Source organism: Diabrotica undecimpunctata, chromosome 5 (assembly GCF_040954645.1).
Source record: "Diabrotica undecimpunctata isolate CICGRU chromosome 5, icDiaUnde3, whole genome shotgun sequence".
Lineage (NCBI taxonomy): Eukaryota > Metazoa > Arthropoda > Insecta > Coleoptera > Chrysomelidae > Diabrotica > Diabrotica undecimpunctata.
This window is the reverse complement of record NC_092807.1, coordinates 150,862,282-150,883,539: the sequence shown is the minus strand read 5'-3', so window position 1 is coordinate 150,883,539 and position 21,258 is coordinate 150,862,282. Positions and strand designations below refer to the sequence as shown.

At 34.3% G+C, this 21,258-nt stretch overlaps 1 protein-coding gene across 1 annotated transcript in view; it reads right to left on the bottom strand.

The window, feature by feature from the left end:
- Positions 1 to 21,258, bottom strand: part of Gad1 (glutamate decarboxylase) — a 175,387-nt gene that overhangs the window by 73,735 nt on the left and 80,394 nt on the right. The window contains exons 3-4 of the mRNA XM_072533008.1: positions 1,979 to 2,182; positions 1,781 to 1,899 (exon numbers count right to left, since the gene is read on the bottom strand). Of these exons, the coding sequence (XP_072389109.1) occupies positions 1,781 to 1,899; positions 1,979 to 2,182 (323 nt within the window). The remainder of the gene's footprint in view (positions 1 to 1,780; positions 1,900 to 1,978; positions 2,183 to 21,258) is intronic.

Genomic DNA, 21,258 nt, shown 5'->3' with positions numbered 1-21,258 from the left:
TGGTATTGAGCAAAAATTAATTTGCAGAATTTTTAAGCTTCTTTTTCTTCTTCTTCTTCTAATGGCGCTACAACCCTTTGTGAGTCTTGACCTGCTTAACAATGTTCTTCCATTCTGCAATGTCGGATACTTTCCTTCGCCACTGCCTGATGTTCATGGTTTTAAGATTCCTCTCTACGTCGTCTATCTATCTTTTACGGGGCCTTCCTCTTGTTCTGTTTCCTTGGGGCTTCCATCTCTGGACTACTTTTACAGCTCCATTATCTGGCATTTTTTCTAGGTGACCAAGCCAGTTTAGTCTTTGTGACTCTACAAATCTAACAATATCTGCGCTCTGCATTAGTTCATCCAGCTCGTGGTTTATTTTAATTCTCCACGAACAATCGCTGCATTGGGTTGGCCCAAATATCGTCCTTAGTATTTTGCGCTCAAATATTCTCAGTTGATTTTCATCAGTGGTTGATAGGTTTCACGTTTCACATCCATATGTGACCACTGGTCTAATTACTGTTTTGTAGATTCTGAGCTTAGATTCACGATTCAGTAATTTACTCTTCATTAAGTCTTTGTATGCATAAAAGCACTTATTACCGCTAAGAATCCGTGCTTGTATTTCTTGACTGATGTTGTTGTTGTCATTTATTCTATGCCTAGGTAGGGAAAAGTGGAGGCATATTTGTAGGTATGGTTCTCTACCCTTTGGTTGCGGCTAATACCCTTTTGTTGCGGCTTATTATGGCAACATCATCCGCATATGTGCATATTTGCATTAATCTTGTATTAATACAGCCGTTTATATTAAGTTTTCTAACAACAGCTTCTAAACTTAGATTAAAAAGTGTTGTTAATACGGCATCACCTTGTCTAACTTCATTTTCAATATCAAAGGCCTGCGTCATATCTCCATCTATTCTCACCATAGCTTTGGAACCCTCCAGAGTCAGTCGTATAAGTTTAACCAACTTATTGGGTATCCCTAACATAGATAGTTGCTTTAACATCTTTTGTCGATCTACTCCATCAAACGCCTGTTTGAAATCGATATACAAGTTGTAAATAGGTATGTTATATTCAACACATTTTTCATGTATACCTCTTAACATATGTATTTGGTCTATAGTTGACCTCTTTGGTCTGAAGCCACATTGGTATGCACCAATCATCTCCTCCATTCCTCTCAGAATTTTTAAGCACTCGTATATTTTTTTCGCATAGTAGTTAGAGATTTGAAAATTCGTCGATTAGCTTTAGTTGACCAATTTTCAGTGACAACCATACAGGTTTCGCTCATTTCAGTTTCGTTTATATATATCATAAACAGGAAAGAAAAGGAAAGAAATTAATTTTGTGCAGATAGAAATCTCAATTTTTTGTTTTTGAAATAATTTTTTATTTGAAACATCTTTTCTACGGCGTACTAATTCTTGGTAAATCGATTTTTATTCCCCCCCCCCCTACGAGGAGGGTTTTAGTGGAAAGCCGGAAGGTAGGGGTGGTAGCAGCAAAATTTAGCTTGTTCGTATGATTTTTAAAGGTTCAGTAGCATTTTCGTCGCTGACGACTGGAGTATAAACAATAGTTAAATTCAAAATCTTGTTTTATTTTTTAAAAACAATTCATTTCTATTTAATGATTTAACCAACCCTATCATAATTGGAATGCTACATTGTTTTTCATTCTCGCAACTAAAAGTGTTCAATATACGAGTACTTGGTCCTTCCATGAAAGGTGTAAATAATAATTATACTAAATCAATTCACCTCTATATTTTCTTTCTTACCTGGTCTGACGTAAACATGACTAGCTGGCCTTGAATAGTAGCAATTCCCTTTTCTTTGTAATTGGGGAACATTTTATGCCTTGCTGCCAAGAAAGCATAGAGATTGGATATTGAACCACCTAAAACAACATATTAATTTAAAAATTTCATTTTAATATAACATTTAAAAAATGTTAAAAAAAATTAATATTATATTACCTGGGGCTAAGATGGAATCTCCTTTTCGCCAGCTTTTACCGATTACCTCTCTCATATGAGTCATTACTACATTTTCCATCAAGATAAAAACTGGAGCAATTTCGTAGGTGAACATATTGGTATTGGCAGTAGCAGTTAGCCATTCTCCTGCCATAGAGATTAGGTCCAGTCCAGTGGACAATTGATTAAAGAAGTGAGGATGTCCTATAATAAAAAAAAAATCAAATAAATACATACAAATGTGCATATATTTCAGTACAAAATATAACATATAACATCATAAACGATACAATGACAAAAAAGTATCCAAAAATCTGGAAAAGGGTATTGTTATCCCTACTATTAAACAATATAAAGATAGATTGCATGCAAAATAATATCGTTCTATATCATTAAAATGTTCTTTATGCTACATTACGGAAAAAATACTCAACAAAAAATTAATGTAAAACCTGGAACACAATGATCAACTTAACATCAAACAAGCTGGTTTTAGACCTGGGAAATCACACAAAGCTTTTAAAAATATGGCAATTTACTAAACATAACTAAATCATTTGATACAGCATGGAAACACCGTATATCCAACATTCTAAGAAAGTTCAAAGAATGTGAAAGAAAAAGGACATCAACTAATAATTTTAACTTACATAAACAATTTTTTATCTCAAAAAACAATTAAAGTCCGAGTGAATGGTGATCTATCTAAGCGAACAACAAAACGGAATTTTACAAGGATCTACTATCAGTCGTACTCTATATCAGTCGTAGGCAGCTGTGAACCCTTAATTACGCTTCAAACATAGTTGTAAATAAAGAATTCCAATAAATAACATTTTAGATACATCCATGACCAATGACTCTTTAAAATTTAATCAATCATATTCCCGCAGAACCCATCATGCTATGAAGCTACTGAACTGGAAACAATTTCTACCCTTATATCAATACAAAAATATATCTTGGATTTATACAAAGCTTCAGATATCTCACCACACTCTTGTGTATCTTTTCTTTTAATTCTCATTTGCTTTCAGTTAAACCAACCAACCTGTATGGTATGCTATGGGGAATTGGTTCATATAGTGTACCAGTTTCCATTATGTAGGAGAAGGTATTTAAATTCTCCTACTCGTCCTAGATTTCCCCAAGCAATTCGATGCCCCAACTATTTATGTTCTTCCCAACCAAACATACTCCGTTTTCGACGTGTTAACCCAAGTCCTTCCTCTTCAATAGCAATTCTCCAACACGACAACTTTTTCTCCAATATTTCTTTGCGCTCCTTCATCAAATCAGATATTCAGATATCAAATCAGAATTGCGGTCTTTAATGTTTGATGAAAGAGCTCACATTAGAAATTTGGGACATCTTAAGAGAAATAAGTCGGAATATGGCTTATTGAAACTTGTTTTTCAGGGCAAGCTGCATTTCCCAATCAGGGAAAAGAAGATTTCATGGCTTTGAGAGCAGAAACAATTTAAACACATCAATAATCAGATTATTCCAAATAGCTGTCAGCAAAGTATCGATAGCTATCATGATATTCAACCATCCGGAACGGATAGATAATGTAAGAAGGAGAAAGCAATGGAACTGATGAAGCCCACATCCGTAATTTTAATTTTGCAACTGTTTAAAATCGCGCTTGAAGTAATTTCTGCTTTTTCCACTATTTAACTACTTTTGGATTCTCGAATAAATAGTCAAACATTTTGTTGAGAGATTCAAACAAACAACAAACCTAAATATTTCAAAAATGTTAAGAGGAATTTTTATTGGTAAATATCTTTTTAAAAGAAGTGCACATTCCTGTACTTTTAAGTCTTTGGAATGTCAGAGGGTAGCTCTAATCCAGCGTGGGACAGTGACTGCCTTACGGATCGATGGGGGTCGCTTTGAGTGCCCTTAATTACACTCCTTAAATCCTGGGGTGCAAACTTTGCTGTTTATATTGTTTGCAGTACAGCGAGCATTCCGTTCTACGACTTACGTTGTAGTATTATGTAAATTGATACATTCTAACAATTTTCAGACATATATAAGATCATCTATACATCTGAAAGTCAAGGAGTAAAAATACTTTAAAAGGGATTTTCACGAAATCACATTTTTCAAAACTGGGAATCTTTTTCTCAAAATCTACTATACCAATCTCAGTAAACCAAATTTTGATACAGTGTGTATCAAAAACACATACAGTGTGTAGTGTAAAAAAACATTATGATCATAAATATATTAAATTTTTTTTTGGTTTAATATTTAAAAATTGTCTTTTTTCTAATTTAGAAAGTAAAAGTCCCCTTAATAACTATTTTTATTTATAATAATGTTGGGTGATTTATCATCAATAAGGCTATATGGACCTGAAAACAAAGAGTATAATTTTAAAGTGGATTCGTTCTTAACCAATACCTTGTCTCCTGGTTTATATTTCTGTGGCTATTTGCCAAAAGTTGATATGTCAAAAATCAAGTTTTTCAGCTTTGCGAATCATTATATGTGTTTAAAGTTATATTTCTATATTCCAAAACTTGATATGTCTAAGGAAAATATTATTAAAGATATATAAGTTAATGATTAAACATGATATATTAAATTACTTTATTTTCATTTTTCCAAAAGTTGATAAGTCGACATATCAAATTTTGGTTATTAGCTAACAGATAACATAACCTAATTTTATTGTTGTGCACTAAAACAAAGTGGTTCTTTGGTTCTTTTAAGACAGCTATTAGTAAAAAGTATGTCACGTGGAAAGCTGTTAGTTGATGGTTATTAGCCAATATGAAAATTCGGCGGTTTTAGTCAATTAAACAGCACCCTAATATGGGTTTTTTATAATTTCAGCATTTAATTTACTTTGTACCGCTTGACCTGAAGATGCTTTGCAAATTTTAGAAAGCGAAACCGGTCGTTTTTGGTAGTAAAATTAAATTGATTTTGAGTAAGTCTAATTAATTTCTTTTACCTATTTGAAATGGACTCACATAAGCAACACATTCATGATTTAAAGAAATAGGTTAAACTTCTAGAACAACTGGTCATTATTGTCATATTTGGGTAGTGATACTTCAGATGTACATGAAAATTATATTTCTTCGGACACTTCATCTAACTAAAGTGACAATGAGAGGTCACGTAAATATCAAGCAATTCAATCTAAAAAGTGTCAAATAACAGCTACTACCAGTAATATTATGTGTGACAAAGTAAGTAATGATAATTTTACAAATAAAAGTAATGATGGCAAAGACCAAATAAATAACTCTAATGTTCAACCTAAAAAATCAAAATATAACAGAGTAGAAATGAAAGAAAAGAAGATGTTAGGAGAAGAACATATTACAAGAAAAGGTATACAAAAACTTGCAAAAGTATTTCAAGCGCTTGCACGTACATGCAGTACATGCTGTTGCAATAAATGTCACGAGAAACTGTCCGTAGATGAACAAAAAGAAATTTTTTATTATTTTCTTAAAAAAGTTCAAGACAAAGACCAAGTAATTTTAAAAAGAATAAAGATAGAGTTAAAGAAGGCACTATCTTTATTCTTGCCAAAATTGCCAAAAACTCTGTTCCTTGGTCTGTTATTATTTTTCAAAATGAAATTTTTTCCAATGATTTGTCTTCTGTTCTGCTTCTCTGTTTTGTATTACGTATCTCTCTAAGTATTTACTTAATTTGCAATGCAGTGTCAATACATATTTCCTCCCATTGTCATCCATCTCAAATGGGCCTACATAGGTCTATAAATATCGTGTCTAAAAATGTAATGTACGTTACAAGCATGGATTTATCTTCACTATCAACAACCGCACGATATATAGATAGATTTGTCGTAATGATGACCAACCTTGAGTCATTGTGAGGGCACTTTTATCAAATTTTCAAATCTCATTTGTTTTTATTTTTTTATTTTTAGCTGAACACAATTTCTACAAGACTTCTAATAAAACGGTGTTCTTGTTAAATGTTATATATTTTAATTTTTTAGCATATTTATTATAATATAGCTAAAAATAAATTATTTACCTATTTATAAAGTGCATCTATACCTTTATTATGCGCAACATATAAATTGAAAAATAGAAACGTGCGTCTGGACTTAATCCGTGCCCTTTAGGTCTGTCGTGTTATTTTCCGAGCCGCTGGACATGATTCCTGCTGCATTCAGACAGAGATTAGTGTAGGAGAGCGCGATTCCTGCCACTCGACTCTTCAGAGCTCCCCTTTTGCTTTTACTTAACGTTGTTCGAGCTTTTTCTATCTCGTCTAAGCCGAGGATTTACTAAATGATGCCATATGTTGCATTCAGAAGAATTAAGTTCCTACAAATATGTGACATTGACAGTTATAGATAGATCCTCGAAAAGAAGTAGTAATACTCCTTTTCTAATGGAATCTTATTTATTTATAGCTTTAAAGGAATAGGCTTTCACTGCAACTGTAACAAAGACTGTTTTATAAGATAAGCATTGTAAAGAGAAACTGTGCATATAACAAAATTATATCTAATTTTTATTAGACATTTCTGTGAAATTTTGATGACACAATATTATTAACTAAACTAATTATTTAGTCAATCTAGATAGCAGCATATAAGAGTATTTTTACAATATTGTTAGTTGTGAATTAGATTAGAATATTCTGGGCGACACGAGGCTTAGAATTAATACATGTTCACAGTTAATAGCACCACCATATTCAGTGCTACCTGATAGTTGATGTTGAGTAAATAGTTTAATATATTTAGACAATAGAAACAGCCAAAATCAAATACCTCGGTCACACCATGAGGAACAGCGAAAGGTATGGGTTGCTGCAATTAATTGTTCAAGGAAAAATAGAAGGAAAAATATTTTTTATTATAATAGAATAGGTATTTATTATACAATGGAAAAAAGTACTAGATTTCAGTTCGAGGTTGTGTTAATAAGAAACTGAGAATTCAAACGTAATATTTTTGCGGTGAATGAGGCAATTAAACATGACATAAACATATTAATTCGACCCGCAATGTGTAGTTTGTACAATTTGGATAATATCTCTTTGGATGATCCAATGTGTACGAAAAATATGTGATTTAAGTCTCGCACTGAAGTGTTATTACTTTCACAAAAGGGGCTTTGAAATACTCCTATATTAAACAAATGGGCTGGAAAGGAACCATGATGAATTTTAATTCTAGTAATAGTGGAAGCATATAATTTGGAAGGAGAAAAGGTTAGTTGAGGAATGCTATTGGACACAGTTGGATGAATTAAATAATAGTGACCGTTATGAGCATAAGTAATACTTTTATATAAAGTTTCCCATTTATTCCTGGCATCTTTCTTTATTAGTGACAGAAAATCATTATTACTTTCAATCGAAGCTTCTATTCGAGTGTCACAAGCACTTTTGGCTACCATATCTCCTTTTTCATTGCTAGCAATGGCTACATGTCCCTTAACCCAAATAAAATTGATATTTTTTTTTGTTTCTGCATTAAAGACCATAGTTCAGATTTAATTTTTAGTATTATATCACTTTTAAGTGTTTGCTGATCCAATGAGTGCTTGACAAACCGATTTGAAGTCAGATAGAACTACAGCTCTCTTAATTGGATTTTTTTAATACCAATCAAGAGCTCTATTTATTGCTAAAGCTTCTGCAATAAAAATTGTTTATATATTTGAAATACTTTTTTGAGTTTCATTTGAAAAGATATATTTTTTATGTTTAATAACTATTTCAATAGTTAGAACTAGCTGTTGTAATGGGTATAATTTGGCACCTCGAAACGGCATCATTTTTAAATTGCTAGAGGTATTTCCTGTTTTCTTTTGTTTTGTTTGTCCCAAGAGATTCATGTAAGTAACCCCTTTGTTTCATTTTTTGTAGTTGCCCCAATCCGACCCCTTGCCATTCAACTTATCCACGACCCCAGCTCTCCAAACAAACCCTGAGTGCCGTTCGCACAAGTATCGATTATTTTGCTTGCCCTATCTCCAACCCCAGTAATTTCTGTCCTCAGTTTTCGAACCCCCCATAATTATACCTATGTGGTAGGCAAAATATTACGTTACAATCATGGCTCTATAGCGGACAGCATTCACTGTAACGTTCTGGCCAGCATCGTTTTCAAAGAAGTACGGTCTAACGATTCCACCAGACCATAAAGCACACCAAACAGTCAGTTTTCCTGGATGTAATGGTTTCTCAATATATATTTGAGTATTACCTTAACTCCAAATAGGACAGTTTTGTTTGTTGACGTAGCCATTCAACCAAAAGTGAGCTTCGACTCATTTTGGACCCACTCACCGAATTTACGCCTTGCTAGGCGATGATCAAATCAACATCTTTCCGCACAATCTTCCATAAATTGGATGGACACTTATCCAACTGCTGTGCACGATAGCAGATAGACTGATTCGGGTCTTCCTGTATGCTACGCTCTACAGCAACAACAACTTCTTCTGTACGTGGTGTATAAACGTTGCATGGTTAATCGAATTATTTAAAAAAAACACTCTTTATTTCAAACGAATTAAATTTCTGAAAAAAAAAAAATGGGAACAGTTACAAGCCCAACAAAGCTGTGACTTTAAGAGTAAATAATATTTTAATTATGAATTTGTGAAATCAGTTATTCAAAATTAGATCATATTGAAGATTTGGAAACGTTATTGTATTAATTGCGTAAGATGCCTTGTGAAGTTCTTTAACAATATCTACGATAAGAGCTAGATTTCAAAAACTGGCTTCGCTTCTACATTTATCGCCCTACCCAAAACTACACGTGCGAAATTCAGCAAGACCACCTGCTAATAAGACTAATGAGACATGTTTTAAAACTTTTTTATTAAGAATGCCACATAAAAGACTGTTTAAGAAATGTGAATAGGTTAGTGATTGGAGTCAGTTTGGTTTCAAAAATGGATTTGGTACAAGAGATGCGATTTTTAGTATGCAAATATATAAGGACGTCCACTTGTGCTTCATCGACTTCTCCAAGGCGTTTGACAAGGTCAAACATGATAAACTCATGGAAATGCTCAGGAAGATGCATATTGATGGCAAGGATCTGCGCATAATAACCAGTCTCTATTGGAACCAAAGTGCTGAGATAAAGATGGGCAACTTACACAGTGGGAAGATAGATATTAAAAAGGGTGTACGACAGGGATGCGTCCTCTCGCCGCTCCTGTTCAATATATACTCTGAACAAATCTTCAGAGAAGCACTGGGAGAAGTTTCGGAGGGTATCAAAGTAAACGGAGAGGTAATCAATAATATTAGATATGCTGACGACACAGTTATTATCGCAAATGACTGCAACGAGCTTCAAAGACTCATGCAAAGCATACACACAGCAAGTCAAGAATATGGTTTAGAACTCAATACAACCAAAACTAAATGCATGCTCATCAGCAGAACACAACAACCTCCGATGCAATTGACATTAAACAACCGAAAAATAGAACAAGTGGAGACATACACATACCTTGGAAACACAGTCAACACAAAATGGGACTAGTCAACAGAAATAATATCACGAATTGAAAAAGCGCGAAACGCGTTCAACAATATGAAAAAGTGGTTCACAAGCAAAATCTCAATGGAACTAAAATTAAGACTGATCAAGTGTTATGTCTTCCCGGTCTTGTTCTATGGAGCAGAGGCATGGACCACAACGGAAGCCACCCTGAAGAAACTAGAATCCTTTGAGCTGTGGATATATCGCCGTATTCTTCGGATATTCTGGACAGACCACATCACTAACGTGGAAGTAATGCAGAGAATAGGCAAAAGCAAAGAAATAATCTTCACCGTAAAGAAACGGAAGCTTGAGTACTTCGGACATGTCATGAGGCATACTAAGTACCGGCTGCTACAGTTAATAGTCCAAGGAAGAATCGACAGTAGGAGGGGACCGGGAAGAAGACGACACTCATGTCGCACACCTTGCGACAATGGTTCGGACTAACATCGACCGAACTGTTCAGAGGTGCCGTAAACAAAGTCAAAATAGCCTTGTTAATAGCCAACGTCCGAAACGGATAGGGCAAAGGAAGAAGAAGAAGAAATATATAAGAGTTATCGCCAATCTGTATTGAAACCAGTCAGCAACAGGACTTCTTAAAAATTTTAACAAAATGGAATATTTCTCAATAAAAAAGGGAGTAAAAAAGGGTTGTATACTTTCTCCAATGTTGACCACAATTATTATGACAATAAAAAAGACTACGTGAATGAAAGAATTCATTAATAATAGTAAGTCAACAATATAAGTAGCGTATGCTGCAGAATACAAGCAATAGAAATGACCAAGTGACAAAAGACAAACTTTAATATTGAAGGAGCCCAAAAAATCAAAGAATTGATTTTCAAAGATGTCAAAAAGGTACATTTAGAAAAAAACTAGAAGAAAAAATGAGTTGGAACATAAAAAAATTTAAAAGTGCATGACTTAACTTTTTAAAAATAGATTTTCCAATGTCGATGATAACGGTAACCTCATACATTTTTGGCTTCCATGCATATAACCATAATAATCTATTATCTTTAATAAAATGATAACATGTGTAGCTACAACATATATATTGAAAAATATTTTTTTGCAAATAAATAACCAGATATTTACAACAAATATAGTGTCGAGAGTAACATATGTTTGTTCGAGTGGAAGTCAATGTCAAGTGATAAAAATCTACTCCAAGCAAATAAGTGCACTTGATAAATCGTTAAAATGACAGTGACGTAAACTGAAATAATCGAAAATGTAATTTTCAAAATTTAGTAATTTAGAATGTATAGAATAGGTATATTAGATAAATATTTGTAAATTACGAAATATTCAAGAAAACAATAATTTTATTAACGATGATATCAACAAAGATGATAAATAGAACAGGGCAATACAAGAAGAAAAGCTCAAGCAGAAATAAATGAAGATAAATCTGTTAAAGTTGTGTTTCTAAAGGTACTCGTAAGTAATGAGATGTGGAAATGAGATACAGATACAGAAAAAATTTAAAAGTTACAGTAGAACCAGGATAGCAATAGACGTGGAAATACTGAGCGTACCAGCAGATTTCAAATTAGAGCACACATCTCTTAGTTGATCAAGAACCGCTGAGCTGTTTATGTAGATAGTTTTAATGTAGAAGCAATTCGGGACTTTGACAAGTTTTGACCAAAAACTCAAATTTTAATAATTTCTAATAATAGTGATTTTGCATCTTGTAATTGGTAATGTAATTCTTAATTTATACTCAGTGACATTAGAAGTGTTACACCCAGAAGGAATAATTTCTTGAACTTAATTTTTTGGCAACATGGTAGATAAAGAAAAATATAGGTTTCCTTAAAATTTCTTTAAAATTGCCTCTTCAGTTCAAATGCTCTTAAAAATATGTGTTTATTTTACTTTTACTTAATTAAACAACTGGACCGTAATATCGATTTTTCAAAAAAAAGATGTATATATCCTTTATATCGGATTAAATGTAATCCAAGGTCACGTGCCGGTAAAGAAGGGTGTGCATAGACCTGCAGTAATATCTTTGTTTCAAGTCCACTGACATTCAATTATTCTGGGCAATAGCCCGAAATAATAGCAGATTGATAGCATCGTTTTTCTACAATAGGCACAAAGAATTTCCAATACAGGAAGCTTCCGGTTTGAGAATTTTTTATTTGTTTGGCTCGTGATAAAAGCTTTTCTTTTTTATGGTTTTTTCTTAACATTAGATCAAATTTGATATATATGATACCAATTTTATGTCACCTAATAAAAAAAACTTTTTTAGTTTAGTTCCTACAATGTTTCTGCGCAATAGTTATTAATCGCTTTTGACCTCTTAAAATTTAAAATTCCTTTAAATAGTTTGACTTTATTAATTTCCAAAACATATTGCAAGAAAACTTTGGCAATTGTAATTACTATTATAACGGGAATAATCCACAATTTGAAGTTTAAAATAAGTTTATTGACGTTTTTTGGCGGTTGAATCATTTAATCACTTCCAGACCAGAAGGCCGCCACCGTTGCAGATAAGTTGATCCAAGAATATATCAGCCGATTTGGAGTGCCTTTGGAGATCCATAGTGACCAAGGCAGGAACTTCGAAAGCGATCTATTCCAAGAAATATGTGATAGACTAGGCATGAAGAAAACAAGAACTACCGCGTATCATCCGCAATCGGATGGTATGGTAGAACGAATGAATAGGACAGTTGGCAAGTATTTGACAAAGATGGTGTCCGATCATCAGCGAGACTAGGACCAATATCTTCCGTTCTTCACAATGGCCTACAGATCTGCTGTTAACGAATCAACAGGCCAGACACCAGCCAAAGTCCTATTCGGACGCGAAATGCGACTACCTTGTGATCTAGAGTTTGGGTGTCGACCTGGAGAAGATGTAGCAGGTAAAGATTATGTGATGGAATTACGAAGAAGAATGGACGATGTACATGATTTGGTCCGTTCCCACCTTCAGTTCGCTAGTGACCGAATGAAGAAACGCTACGATACACAAGCCGAAAAGGGTTGCTTTAAGAAGAACGACAAAGCTTGGCTCTATAATCCCAAGAAGCGAAAAGGTTATTATCCCAAATTGCAGCAGTTTTGGGAAGGTCCATACCTCATTATGGAGAATATCAACGATGTCATCTACCGAATAAGCAAGATTCCGAGGGGAAAGCCGATGATAGTACACCATAACCGGCTGACGTCTTTCAAAGGTGACCACGACGTAGATGAAAAAGTGGAAGTAAACCAAGTCCAAGATGTATCTGACCTCACGTTTGAGGAATTCATGGGTGCCTATGGGGGTACCGGTAAAGCAAGATATGATGTTACCACTGAAGAAAAGCAAGATCTACTCGCGCTTCCCGATGACTACTCGCTGGCCCTTACCATCCCGGCCAGTATCAAAGACGCACTAGGGTTGGCATCCGTATTTCGAAGGAAGTTCGGTCGAGATGCAGAACTTCAATGCCAAGTGCCAGCTCCCGGGAAAGCCTTGAAACTCCAAGATGCATCACGTCACCTTTTCTACCTGGTAACAAAAAACACTGCCCGTGACCAACCTATCTACCGAGATGTATGAGAAGCCTTACTTCAATTAAGAGAACACGTACTAGAGTCCGACGTGCAAAAGTTAGCCATGCCAAAGTAAGAGTGCCGCCAATTAGATTGGAGGGTTATCCGAGGTATGGTGGAGGAGATCTTTAAAGACACCGAAGTCCAGGTGTTAGTCTGTTGCAATCCGCATAGTTACTGGTGCAGAGAGAAAACCTTCCCTTGTCATTTTTATACAACTGGAAGTTGTAAAAGAGGGTCCAGTTGCCGATACCAGCATACCGTTCTAGTTCCAGTCCCGACAAGGATCCAGGAGGAACCATCTTTTAAGAGGGGGCAATGTTACGATAAATATCCTGGCCTATAAAACTGTAAATATATTATGACTAATTCTTTTCTGTTCTAGTTATTTCGGCGCTGTTAAAAAACCAGTTTCAGCCGTCGATCAACTTTTACTAGTAAATTCGAAAGACCAGTCCTTCGTTCTTGTCTATTCGATGGGATCCCGTTCTAATGGGGAAGGTCATCGACTCATTGCCAGACCCTTGTAGATAATGGCGTTTTATATAAATGGGACATTTTATTTGGAGGACAGTTAGTTTTTCTGAAGATTCGCGCCGCGTTTTAAATTGTAACGCATGAATTATAATAAATTGTGTAATTAAGATAAATTAGTAATAAAGACTTTAATAAATTTGTGAGTGTTATAAATAGAACCTTTTATAAATAAATAATAAATAAATTAGAATTAATAAAAATATAACAGTATTGAGAACTCCGCCATGGCATTCCATACGTGGCTTCTTTCTACGCTATCATATGCCTATCGAAAGTCTATGAAAAGATTGTGTATGGGTCTGTTATACTCTTATCCCTTTTCTAGAAGTTGTCTCAGCGTGAATAGTTGATCTATTGTTGATCTGTTTGCCCTAAAACCGGCTTGATGTTCGCCTAGGACTTTTTTAGCATAAGGGATTAGTCTACTAAGAATGATGTTTGAGAGGGTTTTATATGCCGTTTTTAGGATTGAAATTCCTCTATACTTCGCGCATTTTGTTTTATCCCCTTTTTTGTGGATGGGCACTATTATGTTTTCCTTCCATCGTGCTGGTATCCTTTCTTCTAATCATATGTGTGTTATTAGCTGGTGGATTTGACGACGTAGTGCGTCTCCCCCATATTTCAGAAATTCTGCAGGTATCTCGTCCGTACCCGGCACTTTGTGATTTTTCAGCTTATTTAAGGCCTTTTGGGTTTCATCAAAGGAGGGATTTTTGACAAGCATGTCCGCTGTGATATAGATCTCTTCTTTTGTTGTTCTTTCTGTATGATGTTTAGAAGGTCCCTAAAATACTCTTTCCATTCTTCAGTTACTTCTTTACTGTCGATTATCATACATATATCATACTCATTAAAAATGCACAGATTTAATTCCTAATAACGAAGAAAAAGTTTAAGGTAAAACCCATCAGACAATCTGATATTTTTGACTTCAAAAAATGAACCAAAATTAACTTTAAACCTTTATTCAAAAGGTGCTGGATAAACATTAACAAAAAATCGAGTTTAAATACGTCTAAGAAAATATTTTACATCATCAGAACCTCGCGAACAAGACGTGGAAGAAGATTTTTGACTAAATTCCATAGTCTCTCGTTTATCTTCTTCTAAGGGTGCGTGTCCGTTCCGAACGTTGGCCATCATTCTTACTATGATGAATTTCTTGGTTGCTATAAATACGGAATAGCTGTGTTGAGGTCTTTCTATACCACGATACCACGCATCCAGGATATTCTTCTTCGTCCTGGGGCCGTTTTTCCTTCAATTTTACCTTGCAAAATGCATTGAAGTAGTTCGAAAAACCTGCCTTGATTTGTCATTCTCGTTTATAAATCACTAAATATGTTTTAAAATAAATAAACTTTTGTTTAAAATATCACGTTCTTACTAAAATCACCTGGCCCCTTAGACGAACTTCGAAAAGGACCTTTCAGCTATAGAAAATTTACCGTATTCACATTCCAAACAGTTTGAGAAGAGATAAGTTTATTATGTTTCCGAAAAATTTTGAAAAAATTGGAGTTGAGCCCTTTTAGAAGTTTGCAATTCAGTTAAGGTAAGTTTCATTTTAAGTTAGAAACCATGTTCAAATTAGCAGTTAGTAAACAGGTCATCAGATTTAATCATAATTCACACATTCACACATAATACGAAATTATTGCTATATTAAAAAATCTAAAACCCTGAAATATTTTCTATTCATCAAGATAATTGAATTTTTCAATTAAATCAAGTCAGCCGCATTCAGTTGGCTTATCAGACTTGCGGAAGCGACTGAAATAATCTGGAAAATTTATGTAGGCTTTGGTAAAAAGATGCACCCCTATATCTATTATTATGCCAGCCACAATCTGCTCGGGGGTAGATAACATATTATCGTCGAATTACAAACCACCCCGGATACAAAGCAAACATTGATTTCATAGAGCAACAGGAATTAGAGATTGTATCATTAGCACATAAACGTGTCCACATTAATTGTAAAATTTGCAAGAGTTGTAAGTTTGGATTTATATTGGAATAATTGTGTTTATTTAAAATAGAATTGTGTATTTTGACAATAATATATTCATACCTGCTCGGTTAAATTATTTTTGGACCTTGCACTACATGTATTTAATATATACCATTAAACTTATGAGAATGGCCCTTTGCTACGTACAAACGAAGCGTTGACCCCAAGAGAAATGTATTAACATATAAAAGAAGCACTTGTTATAGAACAACACAAAAATAAGTATCTCTAGAAATACAGTGAAGACTAAGAAAAGATGATTAAAAGAAAAAAGCTGCTTTTCGTAAGTGGTTGAAGAATAAAGGTCCAAGAACATGAGATTAATACGTTATCCTCAGGCATAAGTAAAGCAAACAGTACGAATGGTGAAGAAGAATACTGGGAAAGAATGTGTAGAGACATAGATATCACGATTGGGTATTATAGGTTGATGGAAGTTTGGAAAGTAATAAAAAATATTCAAAAAAAATAAACAAGGTAACATTTTACAAATAATTACAACAAAATAATTAAAAAAACATTACAGAATGTTACTACAAGAAAATAGATACGAATATGAGACACATGATATTACAGTACTGTGCAAATTAATGGAATCATAGATTGTTTTAGTAAAAAAAGAGTTTGTTTAGAAAAAAATTATACTTTGACAAAACTATAAAGGTAAACTTACATCATTTCTTCTTAAAGTGTCCTCTCCTCAATGGAGGTTGGCTACTACAATTTTAAACTCTTCTTTATCTTCAGCTGTTCTTATTAGCTGTTTAAAATTTAGCCCTGTCCATTGTCGGATGTTTCTGAGCCACGATAGTCTTTTCCTTCCTAGGCCTCTCTTTCCCTCGATTTTTCCTTTCACTATAAGTTGGGCATATTGGTACTTTTTATTTCTCAGTATGTGGCCTAGGTATGATGTTTTTCTAACTTTTACTGTGTTAAAAAGTTCTCTTTCCTTGCCTATTCTATGCAGCACTTCTTCGTTTGAGGTATGCGATGTCCATGAAATTTTGAGTATTCTCCGGTAGATCCACATTTCAAAGGCCTCCAATTTATTTACGGTTGATGTTTTAAGAGCCCACGTTTCAACTGCATATAGAAGAGTCGACCAGACGTAGCATTCTGATAAACGTAGTCGAATTTCGAGTTTTATTCGAGAATCACAAAGCAGTTTTTTTATTTTTTCGAAAGATTTTCTGGCCTGCTCTATTCTCGATCTTATTTCTAGATCAGGATTTAGGCTGCTATCGATCCAACATCCCAGATACTTAAATCTATTGACCTGTTCTAAAATGTGCCCATTTATTGTGCAAGGTTGAGGTACGTTTTGGTTTTTTCGGATTGACATTACTTTGGTTTTTTTAATGTTTATTTTCATACCAAATTGCTCACAGGTCGAGTTGGTCTTGTCAATGAGTCGTTGTAGACCTAAGTCGGAATCCGCAATTAGCACTGTATCATCGACGTATCTGATACTGTTCATATTTACGCCATTCACATTGACTCCATCCTTGGAATCCTCCAATGCTTCTTTAAATAGAAAATCGGAGTAAAGATTAAACAGCAGAGGCGACAGAACATATCCCTGTCTAACTCCCCTCCTAATTTCTACTTCTGCGGATGGGGAACCTTCATTTAGTAGGAAATATATCTCCATTTGGCTGCATTTACTGCTTCTACCTGTTTTGGCATAGATTCTACGAGCTTCTGAGTTCCCAGATATCCTTTCATCTCGAAACCAAACCTGAATGATCACTTCTATCATTTTTATTTTTATAGTACAGTCGATTTTGCTCAGTCTAGCCTTACAAATGGCCCATTAATTTTCAATGGGGTTGAGATCTGGCAAATTACTGCCAGATTACTGCCATGCCTTCAATTGGTAGCAAAGATTCAACGCCCGTGTACGAAAATCATCCCCAAAACATTTTTTTGACTGGATGCTTTACGGTTTGATCAATATGAGCTGGTATAAGGTTTTCATTGTCAGACTTCCTGGGGAATTTTGATCGCTGTCCCTAAACAATAGAAGCTGTTTTCTTTGTAAACGCATTGCCCTTTTACCATTCTCCAAAATTCTTTTCCAAACAGTTGAGTCACGAATGAAGCTCTTGGCTGGTTGTTCTTAGGTCCAATTTGCTCTTTTGAAGTAAAAATCTTTCATGTGTTGGTGTTGTTTTTCTCTATCTTTCGCATTTTCCTAACCATTTGACATCCACTGATCCCGTTTGAGCTTACATTTAAGCTTCAAAATCTTGCTTACTACCCCCTGACCCACTCCACACTTTCTTACGATTTCTCTTTGTGACATAGAAGTGTGTTCACTTAACGTGATAATCTGTTCATTCTTTTTAGGTGTAATATTCATGATAGAATTAAACGAAACAATCTCACCAATTACCGAAAACAACACAAAATAGTACACAACACAAACTTATTGGGACTTGTCCTAAAACACTCTCAAGTAGAAGGCAGAGAAAAGTAATGTTTGACAGTGTTGCCAACTGTGAATATTAAAAAATGTCACAATGATTAGATTAATTCGCACATTGCTGTATAACAATGAATGGAGAAACTGAAATAAAAAAAGAAAATATAAACAAAACATTTTAGTAAAAAATAACAACGCATCCGGAAACAGAAAAATGGGATTATTGGAATATGGATTATAAAGAGTCGTATCATTTATTGGACTATTGATCAATCAAATTGAAGGAGTTTATCCAATTAAATGGAGTTTATGATATATATCGTCCATGTGTAAAAAAGAGGCAAGAGATCCACTAATAACTACTTACTGAGGGATTAGTGTAATGCCTTTAATTAAAGAATTTTTCCGCAGAAGTAAAAGATAAAAACAACACATGGATAACTACAGTGATGAATAATCAGGATTCCGAAAAACCGGATCATGCCTCGACAATATATTTATCATTAGACAAGTCATCGAGAAATCAAAGAGGACAACAATGAAACACACATGACAACTTTATAGATTTGGAAAAAGCGTTTGACAGTACCAAGGAAACAACTACAAAAAGCAATGAGAAGGATGAACCTCGGGAAAAATAAATAAATATAACATAAAGATGTTGTAAGGCAACAAAATCACACATAAATATTGGTAATACATTAACAAATTCATTTATATCATTCACATCTCTCTTGTAAAAGATCAAAAATCACTTGTTTAGTTTTATTGCTAACCCACTTTCAGCAAAGCATTGCTCATTCATGTGCCGTGCTAGAGCTTAAAGAAGCCGTAAAATATATAAAAGAACCTTCAATAGGTATAAACACTACAAAACTAATGAAACTATGGTAGAATACAAAAGACGTCGGGAAAAAGCAAGACATATTCTCAAAAAATGCAGGAAAACATCATGGCAAACATTTTTTCGAAGTATAAATAGTTCTATCCCAGCAAATAAAGTGTGACAAAATATCTGGAAAAAAACGTTTAAATAAAACATCTTGCTTAGCAAAAGCTAACAAAATTATAAACGACCGATATGAAATTGCGGAGCTATTCGCCAGTGAATTTAAGTCAAATTTAACAAGCGATAACTATTTACCGGATTTTAAGATTAAGAAACAAGGCGCAGAAAAAAACAAAGTTGAAGTACTACTCTCACGATTATAACATACTGAATGTACCGATTACAATGCAATAATTTAGGGATGCCCTAATTTTAACTAAAAATTCCGCTCCAGTTCCAGACGGTGTACTTTTAATTTTTGTGTTAAACCTACCAGAAAGTGGAATGTCTTAGCTGTTAAATTATACAATTTTATTTGGACAAATCAGGTCTTGCCATCTGTATGTCCAATCAGCATTATAATTCCTCTGCTCAAACCCAAGAAAGACAGAACAAACATATATTTATACCGTCCTATTTCACTCACTAATATATCATGCAAAGTTCTAGAAAAAGTTATAAACAAAAGATTATTGTGGTACTTAGAACAAGAAAAACATTTAATTCCTCAACAAAGTGGCTTCCATCAAAATAGGTAATGCTTAGACAACTTACTAGATTTAGAGTCACACGGTTTTGCAACTAATCAAGAGAACATAGCAATATTCCTTGATATCACCAAGGCGTACGACACGGTTTGGAGTATTAATATTATATCAAAATTACACAAATGGGGAATCAGCGGTACTATGCTAAGATTCATAGAAAACTTTCTTCAGTCAAGAGCTTGCTTTCTCTGTTTGCGCTGATAATTTCTCTTCAACAAAAAAAAAATCGGAAAAACGGAACACCCCAAGGATCAGTTATGAGACCAACTCTCTTTCTACTGGCTATCAACAATTTACTGGATTACTGCTCTCCACTCTATTTCTCTGCTCCTACTTCTATTTTCAAAGGGCAATAATATAACAATGAATCAAAAACAGTTACAAGAATCTATTTATAAACTAGAGATATGGTCCACATCAGTAGGCGTGCAATTCTTCCCACTACAAACAAGATGCACGCTTTTCTCAAGAAGGCATTGGCTCCAAAAAACACCTTTAAAACTGTATGCTGGACCTCTTACATTCTCAATTCTTAAAGACAAAATTAATTTTCTCAAAATGGTATTCGACGAAAAACTAACATGGAAACAAAATATTTTAGAAATAAAACAAAAATGGATTAAATGTATTGAACAAATTCTCAAATAAAAAATGGGGAACTGATGAAACCACATTATTAAATATTTATGTCACTCGGTAGATCAAAAATAGATGACGGGGCTATTGTATATGCCTCTGCTAAAAAGATGTTACCAAGTACCTTGAAATCATTTAAAACACAGCACTTCATATTGCCACAGGTGCATTTAGAACCACACCAGTTAAGAATCTCCAATGCCTCACAGCAGAACCACCTCTTACCTTTCAAAGAAAGTATTTATGCCTCTCGTATGCACCTTCAGTCGCCAGTAACAAATTCCACCCAGTGCTTCGAAATACATTTACGAACCGTTATCTAGAAACTTATAAAAAAGTAAGTTCGATTTATCATTCTATGAAATAGTCCGAAGAAATTTAACATATCTGCAACTCCAAATTCCTGACTTTTTTCCTTCAAATACAAAAACTCCCCTCCCTGGTTAATTATGATTCCCGAAATCAATACGAGACTATTCCAATATCACAAACCAGAGACATCACTTGATATAATCCGACAGTTATTTTTAAAAGAACTCGAGTCGGGGAAAGTTTTTGCATTTATACAAATGCGTCCAAATCTGCATAAGGCATAGGAGCAGCATCTGTCACTTCACATTCCTCTTCCCAATTTAAATTAATGTAAGTCACCTGTATCTACACAGCAGAATTATATGCAATAGTACAAGCTCTTATTCATAGCAAAAGTACAAACCATTGTTCCTCCGTCATTATCACAGATTCTCTAAACTCGTTAACAACAATTAATTGGTCAACTACACACTAAGAACCTTATAGCTTTACTTGTCAGAATGAACTTGCTCACTTACAAAAATCTGGTTCCGAAGTCAAATTTATGTGGGTTTAATCTCATTGGAATACAAGGTAATGAAAAGCAGACCTCCAAGCAAGAGAAGCTACTAAAAACGATCGTGCTATAATGGTGTCAAAGACATCTCCAGTGATATAA